General features: G+C 47.8%; 2 protein-coding genes and 2 non-coding genes across 4 annotated transcripts in view; all 4 read left to right on the plus strand.

The window, feature by feature from the left end:
* Window positions 1–25051, plus strand: part of APBA2 (amyloid beta precursor protein binding family A member 2) — a 289129-nt gene that overhangs the window by 121295 nt on the left and 142783 nt on the right. The gene's annotated exons all lie outside the window — the stretch shown is intronic.
* On the plus strand, window positions 1331–1402 carry TRNAQ-CUG (transfer RNA glutamine (anticodon CUG)). Its single transcript has one exon. It is a non-coding gene; the product is annotated as a tRNA-Gln (tRNA).
* On the plus strand, window positions 7746–7817 carry TRNAQ-CUG (transfer RNA glutamine (anticodon CUG)). The gene has a single exon. It is a non-coding gene; the product is annotated as a tRNA-Gln (tRNA).
* The window catches only part of MTMR10 (myotubularin related protein 10), a 30756-nt gene continuing 25836 nt past the window's right edge, over window positions 20132–25051 (plus strand). The window contains exons 1-2 of the mRNA XM_065733727.1: window positions 20132–20234; window positions 21213–21273. Coding sequence (XP_065589799.1) covers window positions 20175–20234; window positions 21213–21273 — 121 coding nt within the window. The 5' untranslated portion in view covers window positions 20132–20174. The remainder of the gene's footprint in view (window positions 20235–21212; window positions 21274–25051) is intronic.

Raw genomic sequence — 25051 nt, forward strand, 5'->3', positions numbered from 1 at the left:
TAGAAGTCAGTAGCACGTGTGGGAAAAATGCCCAAAGCCCTCAGTGCTGCTTACAGGGGGCTTCCCTGAGCTCAAAGCACTCACTCCCTGCCACTGAGTTTGAAAACATAGATGGAGACACGGGCCTCTTGTGTCGTTTGGGAATGTACAGTTTTGATGTCCTGCCTGAACTTACCCCGCCGCCTCGGGCACGTCTCTGATTACCCACAAGCAGAAACTAACGTCTCGTGGTAGCCTTCTCTGAGAGCATTTCAAATGTGATTTCTGGTGTACTTCATCATTGAATTTCACTGAGCCTGCTGGTTTGTAAAAGCATGAGGACATTCCCCAAGGAAAGGTGCTACAGGGATGCAGGGAACAAGTGACATCCCAGTCTGCAACCTCTTGGGAGAGAAGCGTGACGCTCTCAGCTCTACTGTTCCCTAGTATAAATCTGCCTTCATTGTCTTTACTTTGGCAAAACACAAACAAACAGAGAATGCAGTTTCTGAAAGCGCACGTTGAGTACAGGCTATGCCTTTGCAGTCTTCACTTCAGCCTGCATCCCTGCAACATCCCTGTTGATCTGGGCCTCTTTTCCCACCTGGAATCACGTAGTCTTGACATTTGATGGAACTCTCACCACCATCTACAGCACATCTCTGACGACGCGCAGGGAGAAATGTCTCTCAGATTTAGCCTGAGAGTTTACACTGAAGGCACTTGAGTACTAACTGCTGGCATCCTCCGTGGCTGGTGATTTCACAGTGGCTGGCGGCCGTGCTCACCGGGAATAGAGCATTGCTACAGATGACATCTCTATGATGGAAATCCAATTGAAATCCCTGCAAACCTAAGCGAACAATTCCTACTCAATGAATAGGTCTTAGGGCACTGGAATACGGGTGAACTGTTTTGATGGTAGGCAGTATGAGTCCGCAGCAGAACATTTTGGGAGAAAGACGCAAGATAGCAAGGTCTTTGCAATCACCAACACTAGCTGTATTGACAGCTCATAACCATTTCTTCCCATCTGTCTACTGTGGACTAGCTGCCTCTGAAGGACACCCCTTGCGATATCCCCGACTTCCACATGGAAGAGGATGGTTCTTGGAGCAGCGTTTGTGATGCTGTGTGTGTGCAAAGTCAGTGTGCTGCGTCTGTCCCTGTTTGTCCAGTGCTGTGCTCACAGTGTGCTTCTTTGGAGATGCTGAGAGTCTCCTGAGTGTGTTTTGTGTGCAGGTAGAGTTTTGGTATCCAATCTCTCAGACATCCAGTTCAGTTCCTCCTGTCAAACCCTCTTCTGTGTCCATTCTGTTCCTCAGAGTCTGTATAGAAGAGGCGTACAGTGGGTCCCGTGGTGTAAAGGTGAGCACTCTGGACTCTGAATCCAGCGATCTGAGTTCAAATCTCAGCGGGACCTTTTCTTTTGGGCTCCCAAACCATTGCCCACAGCTGACTGTCACCTTTGCCTTCCTCTTGGCTGAACTGCTTTATTCATTCCAACCTTCTTCTTGCCATCCTTCCTTCTCTGCGCTCTTAACCTCTCAGGATTAGTGAGCACGGGCCCTGACCCTTCTTTGTTCCCCTCTGATTGACGGCTGCTGCCTCCTGAGGGAAACCAGCTGTAGATCACTGTATCCCACAGCAGCTAGGGTGCAGACCGTGCGGTCCAAGGCCTGCTCGTGGCACGGTCGAGTAGAGGAGGGTGTTCACAGCCGTGTCTGGGGGTACCCTGCTTATTCCAATGAGACAGACTCGTGAGTATCCCTGGGAAGCTGACTGCCATCACGTTCAACTTCACTGAACTCAAGTAATACTGTGTGTGGTGTTTTGTGGCTTCCGCTGATGTTCATTGCTTTCTGTCCTCTCAAATGATGTCCCGCAGTTATCTTTTGATCTGAGTCCGTTACCAGGACACAAGAATAATAAAAAGAGGAGTGAGAGTGAAAAGAAAAATACCCCAGCCGCCCGAGAAGAGCCCTGCCCTCCGGTATGGAGTGGGAAGAAAGGGAAGGGTAAGGAGGTAGCGGATGGGTCTAAGAAAAACAAAACAGAACAAACAAAGGCAACGATTTGAGATGGAACGGTAATTTACTAAATGCAAATGAGAGAGAGGTTAATGTCCAAAATACAAGAATTTATGCTGCAGGGGAAGCACGCGTGCTTTTCTCCGCAGCGAAAGCCGAGAGCCAGCATGCCAGAGCGAGAGGCTGGTGTCTGGCCAGGAGCTCCATCCCTCTTCCTCTGCCTGCCAGAACATTAACTCTTTAACTGCCCTTCTTTTACTTGATGTTTTGATTCATAGATTCATAGATACATAAGGTTGGGAAGGACCTACAAGATCATCTAGTCCAACCATCCTCCTATCACCATCCCTACCCACTAAACTACTAAATCAAATCCTTAACCCGCCATCTAAACGCTTCTTGAACAGCGCTAGGGATGGTGCCTCAACCACCTCCGTAGGCAGGCCATTCCAGTGCCTGACCCCTCTTTCAGAGAAAAAATGTTTCCTCAAATCTAATCTGAATCTTCCCTGGTGCAACATGTGGCCATTCCCTCTTGTCCTGTCATTAGTTAACCGACCTCATCCTCACCACAACCCCCCTTCAGGAAGTGGTAGAGTGCGATAAGGTCTCCTCTGAGCCTCCTCTTCTCCAGACTAAACTATCTCAGCTCCCTCAGCCGCTCCTCATAAGACTTGTGCTCCAGACCCCTCACCAGTGTTGCTGCCCTTCTCTGAACACGCTCCAGGCCCTCAATGTCCTTCTTGTAGTGAGGGGCCCAAAACTGAACACAGTACTCGAGGTTCGGCCGCACCAGAGCTGAGTACAGGGGGATGATCACCTCCCTGCTCCTGCTGGCTACACTATTTCTAATACAGGCAGCAGCAAAAATCATCAAACAAAGGGGCATGACTGAGAAGAAGCTGCTTCTTTCACGTGTCCTCCCTCCCTCTGCAGGTATTAAACGCGTGATTGGGATGCCCCTTGAGCCTTCAGTCCTCCACGCAGACCATTCCCTGCTCTTCCAGCCTCTCCTGTTGGAACACATCCCAGAATCACAGGGTGATTGTGCTGGGGCGGGACCAGTGCGGGACAAGTTATCTTTCTCTTGTCTGGGGATAGAATCGCTGCCACGGGAGAGGGAAGGTTCTCCCTCCTCTGTTTCCAAAGGAAACAGGTAAGCTGAGGGCAGTGGACACTGCTTTTCTTATCCGGCCAGGTGAACAGTGGATGCAAGAGGAAAACAAAGCACAAGTCCCCAGCTATGCTGCACAAGGTCTTTAATGAGGAGGAAAAATCAGAGTGGCTCAGTACAGACAGGAAGAACGATGTTTTCAGTCTTCAGGGAGGGCGAGAGAACGATCCGTCCATGTGTGGGATGTGTTCTCCAGATGGGATGATCCAACGGCTTCAGCAGTTGAAAGTGCAGCGTGGGCGAGGCAGACACAGCCCCGAGCCCCCCAGACCAAGGGAGCCCCCAGAAGAGATGGGAACGCCCGCGGAGCTGAGGGAGCTGCCAACAGCAGCTGACAGAGAGGAGCCCACGGCTGTGCTCTGAGGGAAAGAGGTGAGGATGGGGCCCGGCAGGGTCACGATGACAGGGGAGGCCTCAATAGCCACAGTCGAGTCAGCGCAGCGGGCGACGCATGGCTCACTGCAGCTGCTTGCCAGTGGAGTAGGACCAGAGGCACCGCAGGGGGCTGGGACACAGGGTCTGCAGCACGACATCACTCGCTGAGGGAGGCAAAGCTGAAACGCAAAGCAGAGAGGGAATATGGACTCCGTGATGTCTGGCTTTCTTTTCTGCTGCTCTCTCACCAACACCCCTTGCTCCACTCTAGCTCCACGCTCGGGAAGAGGCTGCTGCTGAATTTGCAGACACAGACAGCAGCTGTGACAGCTCACCTGCAGCCTGTATTGGAAAGACTGGCAGCAAGTCTTTGATTTCCTGGATGCTTGTTGCACCAGGACTGCCGCCTGCGTTTCCCGGTGCAACTGCATAGATGAAGATGGATGGCATGAAAACAGCACAAAAAGGCTGAGATGAAGAGATGTCACAGCAATCTCCGCTTAAAAATGCACACTTTCCTTCATTCCTCCTACCATCCTCACCGTGTCCTCCTCTTTATACCACGCGTGATGTCTCACCCAGTTTTCAGAAAGGATACACAAGGTAGGAATGACTGCTCACACCGCATCTCAAAAAATGAAAATCAATGCGGTAGTGATAGCACGGGATGCACTTGTCTATTTGGTCAGGGCCATCTGCTGCAGGCAATGACTCTTGAGGGCATACATCCTTGCAGCTGAGCCCCATTCATCTGCCTTTCCTTGCAAGATCCCACTTCTTCCCACCTCTATGCAGCCACCACTCTTCACAGGAAAAAGAGTTCACAGTCCTGAACCATGGGGATTGCCATGCCACACTGAGGCAGCCTATAGCAGTATCAAACCGAGGAGCTAGCATGACAACAATCAAGCCGGCGGGGAGAGCTGGAGTGAAGGGAGGCTTACCTCGTTTCTGGAGGAAAATGAGGGAAGCAAAGGCGATGCTGAGCCTGCTGCAGCATAGGCTTTTATACTGTGCTCCAGAAGCTCACGGAGACGGAAACATTCCGTGCTCATGAAGTGTCAATACAACCAGTGGTTGGTGATTGCAAAGACCTTGCTTGTAATTAATACCTTGCTTCTTTCATCTGAAATGTTTTGCTGCAGATTCACACTGCCTACCATCAAAATAGTTCACCTGTATTCCGGTGCTCTATAACCAATTAATCGAGCTGGAATTCTCCAATCTGGATTTCCGTCACAGAGATGTCATCTGTAGCATTACTCCGTTCCCGGTGAGCACGTCCGCCAGCCACAGCAAAGTCACCAGCCACGGAGGACGCCAGCAGTTAGTTCCAGAGAACCCGTCTGTCATCACGGTGTGGAAGAGTTGGGAAAAACCCTGAGCTGCAGGCACACGTGAGTAATCCCAAATGGAAAAGAGGCCCAGATCTCCAGGGATTTCAATTGCATTTCCATCATAGAGATGGCATTTGCAGCATTACTCGGTTCCTGGTGAGCACGGCCACCAGGCTCAGTGAACGCCAGCCATGAAGGACACCAGCAGTTAGTTCTCAAGCGCTCTCAGGGTAAACTCTCAGGCCAAATGTGTGAGCGGGCATTTGTGGTTGAGTGGCAAAAGCGATGGACAAGAAATGCATTGGAGTTTCACATTGTGTTCCCAACTGAATCGTATTGTGTGAAGAGCTCGAGCACATATAAGCTGAAGGACGGGAAGCGTGCGTAAATGCAAGCTCAAGAACAAAATGCGGAGGCTGCAAAACTGGTTGTCAAGTGAAGATAAGAAAGTAGAATAGACGTCCTGTTTTTGAAGACAAAATGGCAAAATAGGTGGCTTAGCTCAACCTAACATCAGTGGGAATCAGTTCAGGCTACCCCCGCTTCAAGGTTGGAAATTTACAGCAAAAAATGAGTATTAGCTTTAATCCTGTGACCACCAGAGACGCCAATCATTTCTTGTCATTTCTAGCTGAACTAGTCTGAAGGAAAAATAAAAGTCATTGAAAAGTTAAGGGCAGGACCGATCAGAGAACTCCTTGTGCTAGGCAGGATCTAGAACGGGTGATGCATGCCACGCAGAAACCTCATCAAGGTGAGCCTGCAGCATACCCCTGTATGGGGTTGGAGTGGATCATCTGCAAAAGTCATTTGCGAAGCGATGTGTGTAAAGTAGGCTCTGCACCAGCCACGCAAAGGCTATGCAGAGAAAGGCAGCAGAAAATAGAATGTGCAAAAGCACCAAGAATGATAAAAAGCACTTTAGATGTGGCCTTGATGAGGAAAGAAGCAATATGGGAGGAATGACACTAGGAGCCTGAGGCCAGGACACCAATTCCACTGCTTTCCACAGCTGCATGACTCACGTGTGCCTGCAGTTCAGGGTTTTTCCCAACTCCTCTACACTGTGATGACAGATAGGTGCTCTGCAAGGCTGTGTACAAGTGACATACACTTTGTACTTGGTTTTGCATGGAATGGCCTATTCCATGCCTAGTCCTCTAATAAGAGCCTTCCAGGATTGGCTCCCTGCCCCGAGCCTCTCCCCAGAAGGAGGCCATGCAGGATTTTGGCCGATGAGATGAATGTGCTGAGCAAAGCAGGTCAGTGTTAGTGTGGTTCAGTTTCAGAGCAGGATGCCAGCATTACTTTGATCACACTTCCACAGCAGGACTTGGTGATTTCCAGAAGCTTCTCCACTGCCTAATTTGAGCTCTGCTTCCTGGTTAGAAGAAGCAGGACAACAGAAAGAAGCCTCCGAGGAAGCTGGCTACGGACATTCTCGCTAGGAACCAATAGAGAGAGAAGTGCCTAGCTCTCCAGAATACCCTTCCTTGTCTTCATTACCTTCTCTTTGGGCATAGAAGTCATTAGCACGTGTGGGAAAAATGCCCAAAGCCCTCAGTGCTGCTTACAGGGGGCTTCCCTGAGCTCAAAGCACTCACTCCCTGCCACTGAGTTTGAAAACATAGATGGAGACACGGGCCTCTTGTGTCGTTTGGGAATGTACAGTTTTGATGTCCTGCCTGAACTTACCCCGCCGCCTCGGGCACGTCTCTGATTACCCACAAGCAGAAACTATCGTCTCGTGGTAGCCTGCTCTGAGAGCATTTCAAAGGTGATTTCTGGTGTACTTCATCATTGAATTTCACTGAGCCTGCTGGTTTGTAAAAGCATGAGGACATTCCCCAAGGAAAGGTGCTACAGGGATGCAGGGAACAAGTGACATCCCAGTCTGCAACCTCTTGGGAGAGAAGCGTGACGCTCTCAGCTCTACTGTTCCCTAGTATAAATCTGCCTTCATTGTCTTTACTTTGGCAAAACACAAACAAACAGAGAATGCAGTTTCTGAAAGCGCACGTTGAGTACAGGCTATGCCTTTGCAGTCTTCACTTCAGCCTGCATCCCTGCAACATCCCTGTTGATCTGGGCCTCTTTTCCCACCTGGAATCACGTAGTCTTGACATTTGATGGAACTCTCACCACCATCTACAGCACATCTCTGACGACGCGCAGGGAGAAATGTCTCTCAGATTTAGCCTGAGAGTTTACACTGAAGGCACTTGAGAACTAACTGCTGGCATCCTCCGTGGCTGGTGATTTCACAGTGGCTGGCGGCCGTGCTCACCGGGAGTAGAGCAATGCTACAGATGACATCTCTATGATGGAAATCCAATTGAAATCCCTGCAAACCTAAGCGAACAATTCCTGCTCAATGAATAGGTCTTAGGGCACTGGAATACGGGTGAACTGTTTTGATGGTAGGCAGTATGAGTCCGCAGCAGAACATTTTGGGAGAAAGAAGCAAGATAGCAAGGTCTTTGCAATCACCAACACTAGCTGTATTGACAGCTCATAACCATTTCTTCCCATCTGTCTACTGTGGACTAGCTGCCTCTGAAGGACACCCCTTGCGATATCCCCGACTTCCACATGGAAGAGGATGGTTCTTGGAGCAGCGTTTGTGATGCTGTGTGTGTGCAAAGTCAGTGTGCTGCGTCTGTCCCTGTTTGTCCAGTGTTGTGCTCACAGTGTGCTTCTTTAGACATGCTGTGAGTCTCCTGAGTGTGTTTTGTGTGCAGGTAGAGTTTTGGTATCCAATCTCTCAGACATCCAGTTCAGTTCCTTCTGTCAAACCCTCTTCTGTGTCCATTCTATTCCTCTGTGTCTATATAGAAGAGGCATACAGCGGGTCCCGTGGTGTAAAGGTGAGCACTCTGGACTCTGAATCCAGCGATCTGAGTTCAAATCTCAGCGGGACCTTTTCTTTTGGGCTCCCAAACCATTGCCCACAGCTGACTGTCACCTTTGCCTTCCTCTTGGCTGAACTGCTTTATTCATTCCAACCTTCTTCTTGCCATCCTTCCTTCTCTGCGCTCTTAACCTCTCAGGATTAGTGAGCACGGGCCCTGACCCTTCTTTGTTCCCCTCTGATTGACGGCTGCTGCCTCCTGAGGGAAACCAGCTGTAGATCACTGTATCCCACAGCAGCTAGGGTGCAGACCGTGCGGTCCAAGGCCTGCTCGTGGCACGGTCGAGTAGAGGAGGGTGTTCACAGCCGTGTCTGGGGGTACCCTGCTTATTCCAATGAGACAGACTCGTGAGTACCCCTGGGAAGCTGACTGCCATCACGTTCAACTTCACTGAACTCAAGTAATACTGTGTGTGGTGTTTTGTGGCTTCCCGATGATGTTCATTGCTTTTTGTCCTCTCAAATGCTGTCCCGGAGTTATCTTTTGATCTGAGTCTGTTACCAGGTCACAAGAATAATAAAAAGAGGAGTGAGAGTGAAAAGAAAATTACCCCAGCCACCCGAGAAGAGCCCTGCCCTCCGGTATGGAGTGGGAAGAAAGGGAAGGGTAAGGAGGTAGCGGATGGTTCTAAGAAAAACAAAACAGAACAAAAAAAGGCAACGATTTGAGATGGAACGGTAATTTACTAAATGCAAATGAGAGAGAGGTTAATGTCCAAAATACGAGAATTTATGCTGCAGGGGAAGCACGCGTGCTTTTCTCCACAGCAAAAGCCGAGAGTCAGCACGCCAGAGCGAGAGGCTGGTGTCTGGTGTCTGACTAGGAGCTCCATCCCTCTTCCTCTGCCCGCCAGAACATTAACTCTTTAACTACCCTTCTTTTACTTGATGTTTTGATTCATAGATTCATAGATACATAAGGTTGGGAAGGACCTACAGGATCATCTAGTCCAACCGTCCTCCTATCACCATCCCTACCCACTAAACTACTAAATCAAATCCTTAACCCGCCATCTAAACGCTTCTTGAACAGCGCTAGGGATGGTGCCTCAACCACCTTCCTAGGCAGGCCATTCCAGTGTCTGACCGCTCTTTCAGAGTTAAAAATTTTCCTCAAATCTAATCTGAATCTTCCCGGGTGCAACTTGTGGCCATTCCCTCTTGTCCTGTCATTAGTTACTGACCACCTCCTCACCACAACCCTCCGTCAGGAAGTGGTAGCGTGCGATAAGTTCACCTCTGAGCCTCCTCTTCTCCAGACTAAACTATCCCAGCTCCCTCAGCCGCTCCTCATAAGACTTGTGCTCCAGACCCCTCACCAGTATTGCTGCCCTTCTCTGAACACGCTCCAGGGCCTCAATGTCCTTCTTGTAGTGAGGGGCCCAAAACTGAACACAGTACTCGAGGTTCGGCCGCACCAGAGCTGAGTACAGGGGGATGATCACCTCCCTGCTCCTGCTGGCTACACTATTTCTAATACAGGCAGCAGCAAAAATCATCAAACAAAGGGGCATGACTGAGAAGAAGCTGCTTCTTTCACGTGTCCTCCCTCCCTCTGCAGGTATTAAACGCGTGATTGGGATGCCCCTTGAGCCTTCAGCCCTCCACGCAGACCATTCACTGCTCTTCCAGCCTCTCCTGTTGGAATACATCCCAGAATCACAGGGTGATTGTGCTGGGGCGGGACCAGTGCGGGACAAGTTATCTTTCTCTTGTCTGGGGATAGAATCGCTGCCACGGGAGAGGGAAGGTTCTCCCTCCTCTGTTTCCAAAGGAAACAGGTAAGCTGAGGGCAGTGGACACTGCTTTTCTTATCCGACCAGGTGAACAGTGGATGCAAGAGGAAAACAAAGCACAAGTCCCCAGCTATGCTGCACAAGGTCTTTAATGAGGAGGAAAAATCAGAGTGGCTCAGTACAGACAGGAAGAAGGATGTTTTCAGTCTTCAGGGAGGGCGAGAGAACGATCCGTCCATGTGTGGGATGTGTTCTCCAGACGGGATGATCCAACGGCTTCAGCAGTTGAAAGTGCAGCGTGGGCGAGGCAGACACAGCCCCGAGCCCCCCAGACCAAGGGAGCCCCCAGAAGAGATGGGAACGCCCGCGGAGCTGAGGGAGCTGCCAACAGCAGCTGACAGAGAGGAGCCCACGGCTGTGCTCTGAGGGAAAGAGGTGAGGATGGGGCCCGGCAGGGTCACGATGACAGGGGAGGCCTCAATAGCCACAGTCGAGTCAGCGCAGCGGGCGACGCATGGCTCACTGCAGCTGCTTGCCAGTGGAGTAGGACCAGAGGCACCGCAGGGGGCTGGGACACAGGGTCTGCAGCACGACATCACTCGCTGAGGGAGGCAAAGCTGAAACGCAAAGCAGAGAGGGAATATGGACTCCGTGATGTCTGGCTTTCTTTTCTGCTGCTCTCTCACCAACACCCCTTGCTCCACTCTAGCTCCACGCTCGGGAAGAGGCTGCTGCTGAATTTGCAGACACAGACAGCAGCTGTGACAGCTCACCTGCAGCCTGTATTGGAAAGACTGGCAGCAAGTCTTTGATTTCCTGGATGCTTGTTGCACCAGGACTACCGCCTGCGTTTCCCGGTGCAACTGCATAGATGAAGATGGATGGCATGAAAACAGCACAAAAAGGCTGAGATGAAGAGATGTCACAGCAATCTCCGCTTAAAAATGCACACTGTCCTTCATTCCTCCTACCATCCTCACCGTGTCCTCCTCTTTATACCACGCGTGATGTCTCACCCAGTTTTCAGAAAGGATACGCAAGAGAGGAATACCGCATCATATGATATATCATATATATCATATGATGATATATCATATGATCATATAAGATGCTCATACCGCATCTCAAAAAATGAAAATCAACGCGGTAGTGATAGCACGGGATGCACTTGTCTATTTGGTCTGGGCCATCTGCTGCAGGCAATGACTCTTGAGGGCATACATCCTTGCAGCTGAGCCCCATTCATCTGCCTTTCCTTGCAAGATCCCACTTCTTCCCACCTCTATGCAGCCACCACTCTTCACAGGAAAAAGAGTTCACAGTCCTGAACCATGGGGATTGCCATGCCACACTGAGGCAGCCTATAGCAGTATCAAACCGAGGAGCTAGCATGACAACAATCAAGCCGGCGGGGAGAGCTGGAGTGAAGGGAGGCTTACCTCGTTTCTGGAGGAAAATGAGGGAAGCAAAGGCGATGCTGAGCCTGCTGCAGCATAGGCTTTTATACTGTGCTCCAGAGGCTCACGGAGACGGAAACATTCCGTGCTCATGAAGTGTCAATACAACCAGTGGTTGGTGATTGCAAAGACCTTGCTTGTAATTAATACCTTGCTTCTTTCATCTGAAATGTTTTGCTGCAGATTCACACTGCCTACCATCAAAATAGTTCACCTGTATTCCGGTGCTCTATAACCAATTAATCGAGCTGGAATTCTCCAATCTGGATTTCCGTCACAGAGATGTCATCTGTAGCATTACTCCGTTCCCGGTGAGCACGTCCGCCAGCCACAGCAAAGTCACCAGCCACGGAGGACGCCAGCAGTTAGTTCCAGAGAACCCGTCTGTCATCACGGTGTGGAAGAGTTGGGAAAAACCCTGAGCTGCAGGCACACGTGAGTAATCCCAAATGGAAAAGAGGCCCAGATCTCCAGGGATTTCAATTGCATTTCCATCATAGAGATGGCATTTGCAGCATTACTCGGTTCCTGGTGAGCACGGCCACCAGGCTCAGTGAACGCCAGCCATGAAGGACACCAGCAGTTAGTTCTCAAGCGCTCTCAGGGTAAACTCTCAGGCCAAATGTGTGAGCGGGCATTTGTGGTTGAGTGGCAAAAGCGATGCACAAGAAATGCATTGGAGTTTCACATTGTGTTCCCAACTGAATCGTATTGTGAGAAGAGCTCGAGCACATATAAGCTGAAGGACGGGAGGCGTGCGTAAATGCAAGCTCAAGAACAAAATGCGGAGGCTGCAAAACTGGTTGTCAAGTGAAGATAAGAAAGTAGAATAGACGTCCTGTTTTTGAAGACAAAATGGCAAAACAGGTGGCTCAGCTCAACCTAACATCAGTGGGAACCAGTTCAGGCTACTTCCACTTTAAGGTTGGAAATTTACAGCAAAAAATGACTATTAGCTTTAATCCCATGACCACCAGAGATGCCAATCATTCCTTGGCATTTCTGCCCGTGTCCTTGGAATGTAATGAATATGTATGTGCTATGCCTTCAAATGGGGAGTCGTTTCTCTTTTGGGTGTGCATGTTTGGTGAGCGATCCCCACGCACCCAGCGCTGTAGATAAAGGGACTACCTGCTTGGCAAAAGTCAGTGGCATGTCAAGTTACTCTGTTGGTTTTCTCGGCTTCACAAGAACATGGTGCAGAGCCCTCACAGTAGCGGACTCCGGGCCACACCGGCAGCCTTTGGAGAGAGAAGCCCGTGTATGAGCATTTCACCTAGCAGGAGCTGCCACCTATGGGGCACACATTCTGCTGCACTCCTTTCTCTCTCTCACCCGCAGTGTCCTGGATTCCCAAGGGGCAGTGTTAGCTTTGAGATCTGAAGCAAAGAACGATGTTGTCTCTGATTTTATTAATGTAATATAAATGTTAATATTAACATATATAATATACATATTTATATTATAATTATTAATATATCATTAATTATATAATTATTATATATATATTAATATTTTTAAGGCACTGAAGGCCATTATTGGTAGTCCCTTTTTGTTCTCTTGGGCCAGTACTTGGTGTTCCTTGTCGAGGCATATTTTCCTTAAGGACCAGTAGCAGTTAGGTTCACGCTCGCCACTTCCCAAAAGTTCAGCAGTCCACCACCAGATGTCAAGATGTTTCCTTGTGGTCACTGGAGCATGCTGGAGTTGTGTTGCTCCTGCCAGCTGTCCTGTGAACTTGATAACCTCAAGGGGAGTAATACAGATGTTTAACAGGTACGAGGAGGGGTAATTCTGCCCTCCATGGTAGAATACAGGCCGTATTTTGGTCTTGAGTCGATACCTCTGCCTGTACTGGAGCATGGCCTGGCCTTTGACACCATACCCTTTGGCCTGATATCTGTGGTTGGATCACTATATCAGGTACTATGGGGGGAGTTCTTTGCCATAAGGACATGATTAATGTCCCCTTTGCAATGAAAATTGGATTGTCAATTACAACCTCTGTTGGCCATGCACCCACCACAGGAGGGTTTACTGATCCTCCAACCTCTAACAATCTCCTCCAAGGTGCAAGGAGACCACACCATTTTGGTCCTACTTGCACCTTCCAAGGCCATTTTTCCTTTTGTTTCCCAGGCTCTAGGTCCTCAGGGCCAGGGAGCAGAAGATTATTCATGGTGCCATCTTGTGGCTTAAGTGAGGTGTCTTTGCTTGTGATTTGTATCCTAAGTGGGGAGGCCCAAGTTGTCTGCAACATTCTTAAAGTGCTGGGTCTGCCCCTCAGTCTCTCATTCAAGTCCCGCAGGGTTGCATAAAGCCTCTTGGTCCACCCCTGCAAGGACTGTGAATCTGCCTTCAGAGCAGCCTTCAGGATTCCATTATACCTTTCTATTAGGCCTGCTCCTGTTGGATTATAGGGCAGGTGAAACCGCCATTCAATGTTGTTGTCTTCAGCCCACTTTTGCACAGTTTTACCCATGAAATGTGTACCTTGGTCACTCTCGATGACCTCAGGAGTCCCATATGATGCCATCAACTTAGTTAGAGCTTTAATAGTATAGGCTTGGTTTGCCTTTGCTACAGGATAAGCTTGCATCAGTCTACTCACTGTGTCAGCACAGGTTAGGGCATATATGCCCCCCTCAGATCGAGGAAGGGGACCTATGTAATCGATCTGCTGTCGTTGTAAAGGGTTGTGTCCTCTAGCGAGAAGCGCCGTTGTTTCCGGTAAAGGTCTTGGTCTCATTCATGAGCAAGCGCCACAGTCTTTACATGCCTGGAAAAAATCCGGTAACTGTATGGGCAGCCCCCATGCTTTAGCTGCTGCCCACATGGTTTTCTGTTCTGCCGTAATTTCCGATGCAACTAATGGGCAATATCTTCAGCTGATGTATTTCCTAGCCATCAAACTCGAGCCAGAGTGTCAGCTTCATCATTGCCTGGTGACTGCAAGGGTTGTTGTCCAGAAACGTGGTATGCTTGCACAGTCCTGTGCCTAACCACGTTCCATATATCAACCCACATATCTTTGCCCCAGATAGGTCGAGCATGGATCGCCCAGTCCTGAGTGGCCCACTGTGCTATCCAGAGCGTGAGCCCTTGGTAGACTGCCCAACTATCTGTGCAGATATTCAATGCGCCATCGCTGGGCTCTTGAGTTATCACCATCCACACAGCTCGTAGCTCAGCCCACTGGCTACTTTGTCCATCCCCTTCTTCGAACCATATTGTTTCAGTTGAGGGATGGAATGCAACAGCTTGCCACCTACTTGGGTTCCCTCTGCTGGATCCATCTGTGTACCAGGCATCTTCTGGAATAGGGTATTTCCCCTCCTGTACAGGACTCTTCTCTGGGTGAGTGACAGTTAATTCCTCAGGTGTTTCACTGTGATATGTTACTGGGCCCAGTATCTTCTGCAGTTCTTCCTTAAGTGGAGATGATGACAGGCAGCTTCTCTGACTGAGGTAGGCAACCCAGCGTGCCACTGTGATTGGGCCATCCCCGTCTTAGGAATGTGGGTTAGATCTTTTACCCACCTCTGAATTGGCAAAGTCATTTTAACAATAACCTCTGCAGTTTGAGTTATCGGTTCTACCGCCTGCAGTGCAGAATAGGTAGCCAATAACTGAATGTGGGGGGGGAGGGGGGTTAATGTGTCTGTCCTTAGTTCAGCTTCAGAACACATTTGTTGTGATTTCTCATATTAAGTGTGTTCTTTTCATAAGCTGGAAGTGCTAACCTGATGCTCATATTGAAAAGGAACAAGTGAGGTAAGAATCGATCCTACTGCTGTTTTCTTTCTTGTAGTGATAAGTGAATTTATCTCAATAGGTGATAATGTAAAAGAAAATACATTGCTGTAGCTGGAGCACATGTAGGCTTTTAAATACATTCAGCTGAACCCACTATGTCGTTTGTTTAACCTTGGATGTTCAGACAGGGAATTTGCTAATTGTCATCTGCTTGCCAGCGGGATGATATGTGCTGATTATAGGCATCAGGGGTTAATTACCACTAGGATGTGCAGGACTGTATTTGTTGTGCATCTGCAGACAGAGGGAGTTTAATTTTATGTTGCAGGTGCAGTGATTTGGGGCAATTAGATTTCTATTCTCCCTTTGATATACATTCATAACTCCAATTAGTATTAAAGGCACAGTGAGAAGCTGCTCTTTTAACACTGGCTATCTCACCAATATTGCAAACTCCACTGTGTTTTTTTCTTCTTATTCTGTGGTTTTTTTTCTTCTTGTTTGATAGGTGAATATATGAGATTCAGAGAATTTTTTAGCTGGGCTAAACATACATTTTGGGCTAGGGCATCACTCCTAAGTGGCTTGCTCTTGGCCGTGTGGTGTTGCACCAAGTGTTTGCATGTGTCTGTTTTCTGGGAACCTTCATGAACGTACCTGCTGTATTTATGTGTCTGCTGCACTGCAGTTTTCCTATGAAATGACAAGGGGACTTGGACAGATCAGCCAGGGTGAAAGAGGGCCAATAGTACACATTCATTTTCTTTGCCTCCATGGCTGTGGATGGATTGTTCAGTGGGTCCCCACTCTGCTGATGGCAGTGAGGACAGTAACACCAGGCAGGCCTGGGAGGTGTCTAAAGGAGGGATACCAGGGAATGGGAGAATTGCTGCAGGTGAGTGAGAAAAAAAGAGGGTGTAGAGGGTTGGCCATGCAACTTGGACTCAGCAGAGGATCACAGTGGAAAAGGAAGGTGCTTTTTTCATGCCCTCCTTTTTTCTTTTTTATTTTGCTTTGGTTTGGGGGTGGCTTGTTTTTTCCCTTCCCTTTTTTTTTCTTTTTTTTCTTTTTCCCCCATTTTGTTATGATTTTCTTACCAAGACATTGGTAAGCCCAGCGTTCTGATCTCCCTGGTTCCTACCTAACAAGGCTTCAGGCAGTATCATGCCCAGCATGACACAATTTCAGCTGAGAGCTTTCTGTAGGGCAGAGCATCTTTGGGCCAGAGAAGTCTGGGAAGGGAATCAGTGACTTCAGGCAAGAGTCCTCCTACCAGCTCTTCTTGTTGGTTAAATATTTTCCTTAGGATTTCTCATGCTTCTTGGAGGCAAAGGGAGAGCAAAACACAAGGTCCTGCAGTGCTGCAAGGGCCTGGGTTGATGTCCGGGCAGATCTGGGCAGCTCCTCTTGGCTGAAAGTGTTGGTGTTATCTTCTCAACAAGAAGAGTGCCCATTCAACAGCTGAACTGATCTGAGCATTCCCTGGAGTCTGTAATAGCCTTTGTCAGTCTGAGCTTTTCTTCCCATCCCGGTGTGTTTTCCCCAGCACTGCTTGAAGTCACAAAGCAGGAGAGCATCTTGTAGCTCTGAGAAGAGCCTCAGCAGGCAGACCCAGGGCAGCAGGGCTGAATCTGCCTGGTTTCAGTCCCTCTTCTGAGCCGTGCAATCCCAAATGAGCACCCAGGGCCCTCGCAGAAAATAGCTGTCATATCTGAAGGTCTGGTTGTCAAAGATGTTGTGGGTTTGAATCAGAACTGTCCTGAAGGGAAATAGTGCACATCAAAGCTGTTTGTGTCTGACATCCCAGTGGGCAGGCCTCTGTCCTTGGAGGATGTGCACTGCTACATGACTCACTTTATTTGGAGTGAAGCCTTTACTCCCACACTGCTTCTTCCTTCTGTTACCTTTAGGAAGGTGAGAACTTGTTTTTAACTCTTCAGCCTTTTGTTTTTTCCCCTCTCAGGTTTTCTTTGGAAATGCTTGGCATAGGTTCCCAGAGTCTGATTTCCTCTCTGATCCCTGCAGGTTGCCTAAGGTTGTCTGCCAGACTACAGTCCCACTTTTACAGCACCTTTTTTCCCATCTTTAAAATCATGTTTGCTTCAGTTTCAGACCTGGCAGGTGCTGAGAGCATCTTTCTCCTTCAGCCCAACCTGATGCTGGGTTTGGTTCCCAGAGCCTTGATCCCACTCAGGGAACCCAAATCTCCTCATCCTGTGTGGAGTTCCTGGGGCACAGTTTGGCATTGTCTCAGATGATGTACAGAGGTGATCAGTGTGAGCCGGGAGCACCAGGAGAGCCTGGGAGCTGTAGGTGCAGGACTTGGTGCACATGTGTGGGGTTTGCCTTAGTTTCTTTCCAATGACGTGATCATCTCGGCGTGTAACTTTCTGTCAGTGTGATGCCTTAAAGCATCTTAAAGCACTCTTGTAATTCTAATTTGATGATAATAATTGACATTTTTAATCACACTGGCAAATTTGATATATGTAATTTTAAGCCTAGCTGATCTGGACTGTTTCTCCCCTCCTCTCCCCCTTGCTTTCTCCTACCCTTTTTCTGATTTTAATTTTCCTTCAACAATGTTCTGAATAAAAAATTTGCAAGATGAGGGCAAGTCCCTGCAGCTTTTCTCACTTGTCAAACATCCAAGGGATTTAGCTTGTGAAAGGGGATCAGTCACCAGCAGGAGGGCAGCTATGGCTTGCACTCAGCACAGTGAGGCACTTGCAGCACAGTCAATCTAAAGTGGAAAGGAGTTGAGCCCAGTACCATGCAGGTTAAACACTGCCACTTAGACAATGACTTTTTCAGCATAAACTATAAACTTTTACATGTAAAGTTGAGGGTAAAATGAAGGGAATTGTCCACTAACACTATGTAAATGGGACCCTTGGGAAAGGAGCTGAACTTGTTCTAAAGAAGTACTGGATAGATTTATTTTAATCTTCTCTGTCTGAAAATCCGAATATAGTCTATGGTTATGGAGGTCCTTGCTGATGTTCTCAACTTGGCTGCTGCACAGCTCTAAATGTATGCACGCATTTCCTTCTTCAACCTAGGCAGATGCCAGTGGTTCGTTGCCCTTATCACTGTTCAAGCAAACCTCCCCCTGCTGTGGGGCCTTGCATTTTAGTTAGGGTATCTGGAACCCTGAAGTCTGTTCTTTCATTGAAAACCCACCTTTTGTCTTCATAGAAAAATAACAGGTCCATAACACTGTGTGATGTGTATCCTGTTAACTGCAGCAAGGGAAGACCTTGATCTTGTGGTTGATGCTGGGTGCTGCATTTTGTGCCCAAAGATGCCTCTATTTTTTTTATTTTTATTTTTGGAGTTTCTAATTCTTTACTGTCTTTATGTTGTGGTGGTGTTAAAATACTATTATACTGTAGCAGGCCTTTACTGATTTCTTGAATGTAGGCTGTTGAGAGAAAAACGTCAGTACATGGACCAAAGCCACTTTTAATAAAGTGAGGCTACAGTGCCCACATAATGTACTGATGATTATTTTTAGCAAGTCCTGGCTTCCTGCTCATGCCCCTATCCCGTGACTCTTGCTGTGACCTATGCCTAACTCATAGCCAGCACACAGGTCCCCAGCTCCTTCAATCCAGTGCACTAGCTGCAGGGCAGCACCAGCAGGTGCACTTAAATGAGGGGAATCCCATGGCTGATGATCTGCACCTGCTTTCTCCAGCTATTCATGCGTTTAATGTGATGAGCAAGAAGGTGCCTGTGGCAGCAGCCCAGGGCAGCACCAAGATGTGCTTAGCATTCCATAGCTGCAACACGATATGCTTTGTGTGGAAGGCGGCAGTAAGATGAACTTGGTAGCACTAGTTTATTCATGCTAGAGTTGGATCTTAATGCTAATTATCTGACACAGCACTGGGTTACAATAACAACCTCCCTCTGCAGGCCTTGTGCAGAGAGGCTTCACAGACTTCAGGTGCCAAAATTCTCTGCTTTAGTTTATGTTTTAATATTGTGCCCCCGGACCCTGCCTTTCATGGCTGTTTCTTCTCCTGACAGGCAGGGACAGATGCAGGCTCTCAGTGCTTGCCCAGAGGCTGTGCCCATGGGAGGCTTTGCAAGCAATTTCCCCTTCACTCATCTGGAAGCACTCACTGATGGGTGAGGGAGGAAATCTGGAGGATTTTGTAACCTACAGCTACTTTCTGTCAGGTCAGAAATAACAGCATTCTATTGCAGGAAGTGGGTAACAGTATCACTGCTATTTCTGCCCTACAAATGCTGTGTTGCAGCGTATGGGGCCCTCACCTTGAATGCAAACGTCGGTCCTTTTCTAGCCCATAGCAGCCAGCTCCTGGTACCTGCGATTTGCATAACTTTCTGTTACAGAAAACGAGAGCTGTGAGCAAGCATAGTACCCAATACACTTCCAAATTCCCGATTTACTCACTGAGGAACAATTCAGAAATTATTTCAACCGTTTTCTCTGCTGTAAGAGCAGGCACACACGCAGGTGAGCACCCCTTCCCACCTCTTATTTTTTTACCAGAGTTGGTGATCTGACTTATAGAGGCTGCGAGTGATGCAGGGGGATGTGAGGCTCCTTAGGTGACGGCTGGAGCTGAGGAATTTCAAGTTTATGAGTCCCAGGGCTGTACAGCTGAAAGCACATCGTGAATGCTGCTGGTACGCTCTGCCGCTTAGATGTCTCTTATGACGATCGCGATTCCACAAAGAAAATGCATTGGTGTACTTTATTGTAACCTATAACCCGGTGATCATTAAGGTGCTGTTCCAACCTAACGGGTCGTTCTGTGACGACTGGAAAAGTCGTTTTCTAGGAACCCGCGGACAGCGGCTCGGGGGCGGGACGAGATGGGATGGGACGCGTCCTGCGCCGAACCGGCCCCGACCCGACCCGTCCGCGGCGGCGTAGCGGCCCCTCCCGCTCGCGGCCGCCTGACCCCTGCGCGCCGCCGTAGGAAGGCCGCTCCCCGCCCCTCTGCCCAAGATGGCCGCCCCGGCTCGTCCCGCCCCGGCTCTCCGCCCTCCGGGGCCGCCGCCTCCCGCCCGCCGCCGGCCGTAGGGAGCCGCCGGGCGCTGCGCTTGAAGGCGGCGCCGCGGGGAGGCGGAGGAGCCGCGGGGGGGGGCCTCCATGAGGGCTGAGGGCAGCCCCAGGCCGGGCCTGCCCAGGCCGCTGACTCCTCCCTTGGGGAAGGGGGGCAAGGGGGGGCCGCCTACGCCGCCGCCCGCGGAGGCCGCCGCCGCCGCGTGACGGAGCGCGCCGTCCCGGGTGGCCGCGGGGCGCCGGGCCTCCGCCGGCGGCTGTCGGCACCGTGCCCCCGCGGGACGGGGCCTCTTCGGCTCGGCTCGGCTCGGCTCGGCTCTGCCCGCCGGCCCCTCCCCGCCCGTCCGCCCTTCGGGATCCCCGGCGGCAGCGACGATGTTTTCTCTCAAGCCGCCCAAACCCACCTTCAAGTCATACCTTCTGCCGCTGCCTCAGGTAATTGCTTCCGATCCCCGTTCCCGCTCCGCCCTACCCCGTCCCTCCCGGCCCCGCTCGTGCCCGTGGGGAGAGGCACCTGCGCGGCCCCCGGGGCTCCTCGTGCCCCGAGGAACAAAAGCTGCGCACGGCGGTGTGCGGCGACGAGTCCCAGCTTGGGCCCGGAGCGGTGTCGGTTACAGCCGCCCGTGCGAGGTTATCCTGGGCAGCGCTCGAGGTGTGCGGGACACGCTGCCGCTCCTTTGTGCTGAGTGGGAGCGGCCCAGAAACCGGCCCGTGGTGAGAGCGGTTCCCTTATCTGTAGCCATCGTTTCGCTTTTAGCGTTTGGCTGGTGGAATAAGAAAATCACAGTAAAACTGTCAGGGTTTCTCGTGTGATCTGAGAGTGCTTTTGCACTTGACGGCCGCTTCTCTGTCTGACCCTGCGGAGCGCCCGGCAGCCTGGCTATAGCAGCACACTATGGCAGGTGCATTTGGTTTTGCTTTTTCAGAAAAAACTTGGCCAAAGTGAAATTAAAATGCAGGTAGACACGTTCTAGGCTTGGCTTTAAGGAATTCTTCCTAGGCCGGGAAAGCCATTCACGTTAAAAGCCAGTGGAGAGTTTTGTGCAAACCCGAATGCTTGTGTCTGTATGGAGCTTGTTATTGGACTCAAGCTTTTGTGATTTTCTGTGTGAATTTGTGATTTTCTTTTGTGAATTTGTGATTAATCCTCTGACTTACTGTGTCCTGAGTTACACTATTAGTTAAAAGTTAGCACTTAAAATATTACAAGATCCTTCTGGTGTGGAGCTGAATGTCCACAGCCTGTTGATAACATTACAGAAAGCTGTTGTTATGATTAGAGCCCATCTTTTTAAAATAAGCTTTAAGTTTTCTCCTTTACCCAAATAAACCAAACTTGTATCTGATTGCAGATTTTTTTTTTCAAAAAGCATTTTTTTTAAGTAAATTTCCTTTTCTCTTTCCTTCCCCCAGAGTGAAGAGCATATAACTTCAGAACCCAGGATTAAAAAACTGGAACCAGTACTTTTGCCAGGTAGGCATAAAGCAGGAATTGATAGGTATCTCAACAGAGGTACATTGAAGATTCCTGTTTCTTTTGATAGGATTGGTATTGTGTGAATTGTTTTCCCTATTTTTCAGTGCATTTTAGTTGTAGCACGCACCGTGGGGGAATGAGACTTCTAAGTACTGTCAGTGTAGTTTGCAGGGAGCTGTCTAACCTGTTTACCTAAAGCTAAAGCGCTAAACAAACACACAGGCAATTTTGCATGTGTGTAGAGTAACACCTTTGTTTCATTGCACGTGTTAGATATAGAACTGATGCAAGTTTTGTGACTTCTGTGACTCTTTCTGGGAGTGTGTTCCAGTGATCACTTTGTTCAGGTAGTCAGACTTTCACAGGCGTGCTGATCCCACTGCGACAGCGTGTTTTGTGGTCTTCCTTTGTTGATAAGGAAATTATGTGCAGGACTTCCTCTGAGTAGGCATGATTGACTTCTGGAAGACTTCTGATATCATCTTTGTTCACTTATCCTGTTACGTGAGTTTGGAATTGGTGAATTAATATGTCAATCAGAAAAGCAGTGTTTTTATTACTGTCCTTAGTTGCAGAAATCTAAGGTATTTGCTCTTCCACATTTTAAATGAGAAATAGTATTTGGTAGATGATGTTTTGATCGGTGAGGATTTCCTAAAACCTTTTTCAGATACCAAAGGAGCAGTCACCTGTTCTCAGGGTTACTTTAAGCACAGCAGTACACTAGGCCAACTCAAAATCTTGCTGTTTCGAAGTGTAATGTTTATGTTCAAAACAGAACTGCATCATGTGTTGAGTTTTTTTCTTAGTGTTTATAATATATGCTACCAAACTTGAATTTACACACACACAGTGATGTGGGAAGCTATTGCAGTCAAGCTGTCCAAGCTTGTGTCCAAGCTGATAAAGCACGTTCACTTTCAAGGTAGTCAATAGAATAAAAAAGTTGCTCATGAAAATTATTTCCCTTACTGCTTTGTTTTGAAACTGTACTAGTTGGTATGTGGTGTGGTCTGGTGAGGTACCTGAAGAGGCTAAAATCTGGTAGAAGATGTTCAAGGGAAATTGTAGATATCAGCTCACTGAAACTCTTTAATGAAGAAAAATAATAGATTTTGCTTGGGGCACCAGAGACTGCTCAGTGTTTGACATAGTTATGTTCTTATGCTTGCTGAACTTCTGCTTAACACTTGGCATCTTACTGGTTATGTTGTTATTCATCCAAGGCCTTTGACTCACGAGGAAGTGACTGTGTTATTCTCTGAGATGTTCCACAGTAAATGCAAGGCAGTAAGAAACTGCTTTTCTCAAAATGCTCCAATTATAACATGTCTTGCCTTTACTGTGGGTGTGTGCATGAGCAACTATAGAAAGCAACTAGTGTGCAGTAACTTTTTTGCTGTGTGGCTAGTTCTTCCCTTGCGAGACTCCAAAGTACACTTCAGCTGATGCTGAGGGCATTTGTTTTTCTCAGCTGGTGTATATTTATCCCAGGTTTGCCTCATTTCTCATTTCCCTTGACTGTGCTGTCTTTGAAATGAGCATTTGATTCTTTTAGGACACGTGTAGTAAGTTGTCATTGGTAATACAGTAAGTGATTGGAAGAGTGGGACTCAGAATTAAAACTATTATCTCTGTATTGTTCTGAGATGCTGTTTTAAATTACTCTATAATAAAATCCACATCTCTGTACAGTTACAGTTCTGACCAAATGTTTTTGTGAGCATTAGTCTGTACAAGGTTGTGGTGAAGCTTAGAAGTGACTTATTTTAAACGAGTTAAGTGAAACTCTTCCTGTTTAAAGTTAAGCAGAAGTATTTTTTTGTTTCTGTCATCAAATGGTGCAGTAGAAAAGTGTATAAACAAGTACGCATTGTACTGCTGGGTAGGCTGGCTTTTGGATTTGTCATAAGTTTCTGGCCAAATTCCAGTGCACTTAATTACATGAAAGCTGACTTGTACTCCCCTGCAAATACAATTTGAGTATGGGATTCCTAATATCCTGTCTATAATAGGTGTGTGAAATTGTTTTTGCTCTTGGAAGCAGAGCCAAACCTGAGTGGCTGATCAGTTGGCTTTTTAAGGAGATACTCTGAAAATAAATATCAGCAGAAGCTATTCATTAATCACTGTAGCAGTTCTCCAGAACTGCATGTAGCTGTATGAAGTATCAGACTCCTAAAATATATTGATTTTGAAGTAGTAGTGTAGTGCTTCTTCATAGCCTACTGTCTAACTTGTATTTTTATGCAGTGGAGGTTAGGAAAGGGAGTTCCAGACATGGAAATAATATGAGTCAAGTTGCAAAATTAGGAGGCTTTTATTTCTAAAAAGAAAACCAATAACAGAAATAAATCTTGGGATTTGTATTGGCATCAACCTTGAACCTGTAGAACTTGTTTTCAAAGTTGCCTTTGGTTTGCGGAGCAATAGACAGACGTCTTCAGCTTCTGGAACAAAAGCCTGCATTCTCACCGAGCAGCCTGCCCTGAGGAAGGTGTGGCTTTAAGAAGAGCAACATCACTTTTTTGTTTTTAAACTAGTAAAAACATTGGTAGCTAGTGGCAACACCGATAAAACTGTAATGAAAAACAAGTGATTTTATGGAATTTGGTATACCTTCATTCCGAAACACATTATAACATTTTTAGGATGGAGTTAAATAAATGTGTTCCTTTCTCATTATAAATTTCCATTCTTCTAGTCTAGTTCCCCAGTCAAGACTTTTCTGCTTGATTTACTTGAAGAGTTGGCCTGTGCAGCAGGTTTGCTTCTTTTTCCGCTTTGTTTGCATAGCTTGGTTTCTTAGCGTGTCCAAGAGGGAAAATAGAGGAGTGGCAAGTAGTCTGCTACATGAGCTCATTAAAGAGACTTGCCTAGGTAGGAAGTAATTGCTTGTGTGCTTTGGGGAGAAGCGAGTTCAGACTGTGATCCATCCATCCTTACTGATAGTAAACTGAAGCTTGAGGGTGTGTTTTGTTCCAGTGATAAATTGTAACATACTTTCCACCTTAATGTCCAGCGTTTTGGAGATACCAAACAAAGCGTTCAGAGAAAACTGTGCAGCCTTGCTAGTAATATATTGCAGTGTAGATTTTTGTGATTTTAATGAAAAACAGAGAAGTGCAATACATGGATGGCTAAAGAGCCTGTCCAATATTTGTACCATGAGAGTGCTGCCCTGTGCTGTGGGCATGGTAAGGCATAAAGGTCCTCACAAGCTGCTCTGCAGGAGGTCATGTAACTTCTGGAACATCCGATTAAGTATGAGAAAAGGATTGCTCCTCCTGAATCTTAATACCCACTTGTAGTAATTAATTTAAAGTAGTGCTCTGTGTGCAGATCTGCTAGTAGATTAAGATAATACTTGCTATCTGTAAGGCTTTACAAACCAGCTAGAAATAGTTGATGTTGTTTTTGAAAGTTTATATGGTAAAATTACAGAAATGATCTGAGTTAGAATAGCATATAGATTGGCTTCACCTTCTTTTTTGGTTCCTATTTATTGGTTTTTTATATGTATGCCCTTTGATAGGCAGCTGACTGTAGAGGTTTAATTGTGGGATTTTTTAAGGCTATCATGGAAAGCTTCGATCTTTTATGTGTGCATGACTCTCTCTGTTAATGGAAGAGATCTTCAGTTATATTTAAGGGTAGTGTGCAATATCAGACAAGTGGAATTCCTCTGTAACTTCAGCAGGTGTTGTGATAGGAGGGGGAAGGTACTTTTTGAGACACCATGCCACGTAGTACACCAGGTGCATTCATTCCCTCC

The sequence above is a fragment of the Cyrtonyx montezumae genome, unplaced genomic scaffold, assembly GCF_038088225.1.
Source record: "Cyrtonyx montezumae isolate F1298 unplaced genomic scaffold, pur_monq_1.0 scaffold_17, whole genome shotgun sequence".
NCBI lineage: Eukaryota > Metazoa > Chordata > Aves > Galliformes > Odontophoridae > Cyrtonyx > Cyrtonyx montezumae.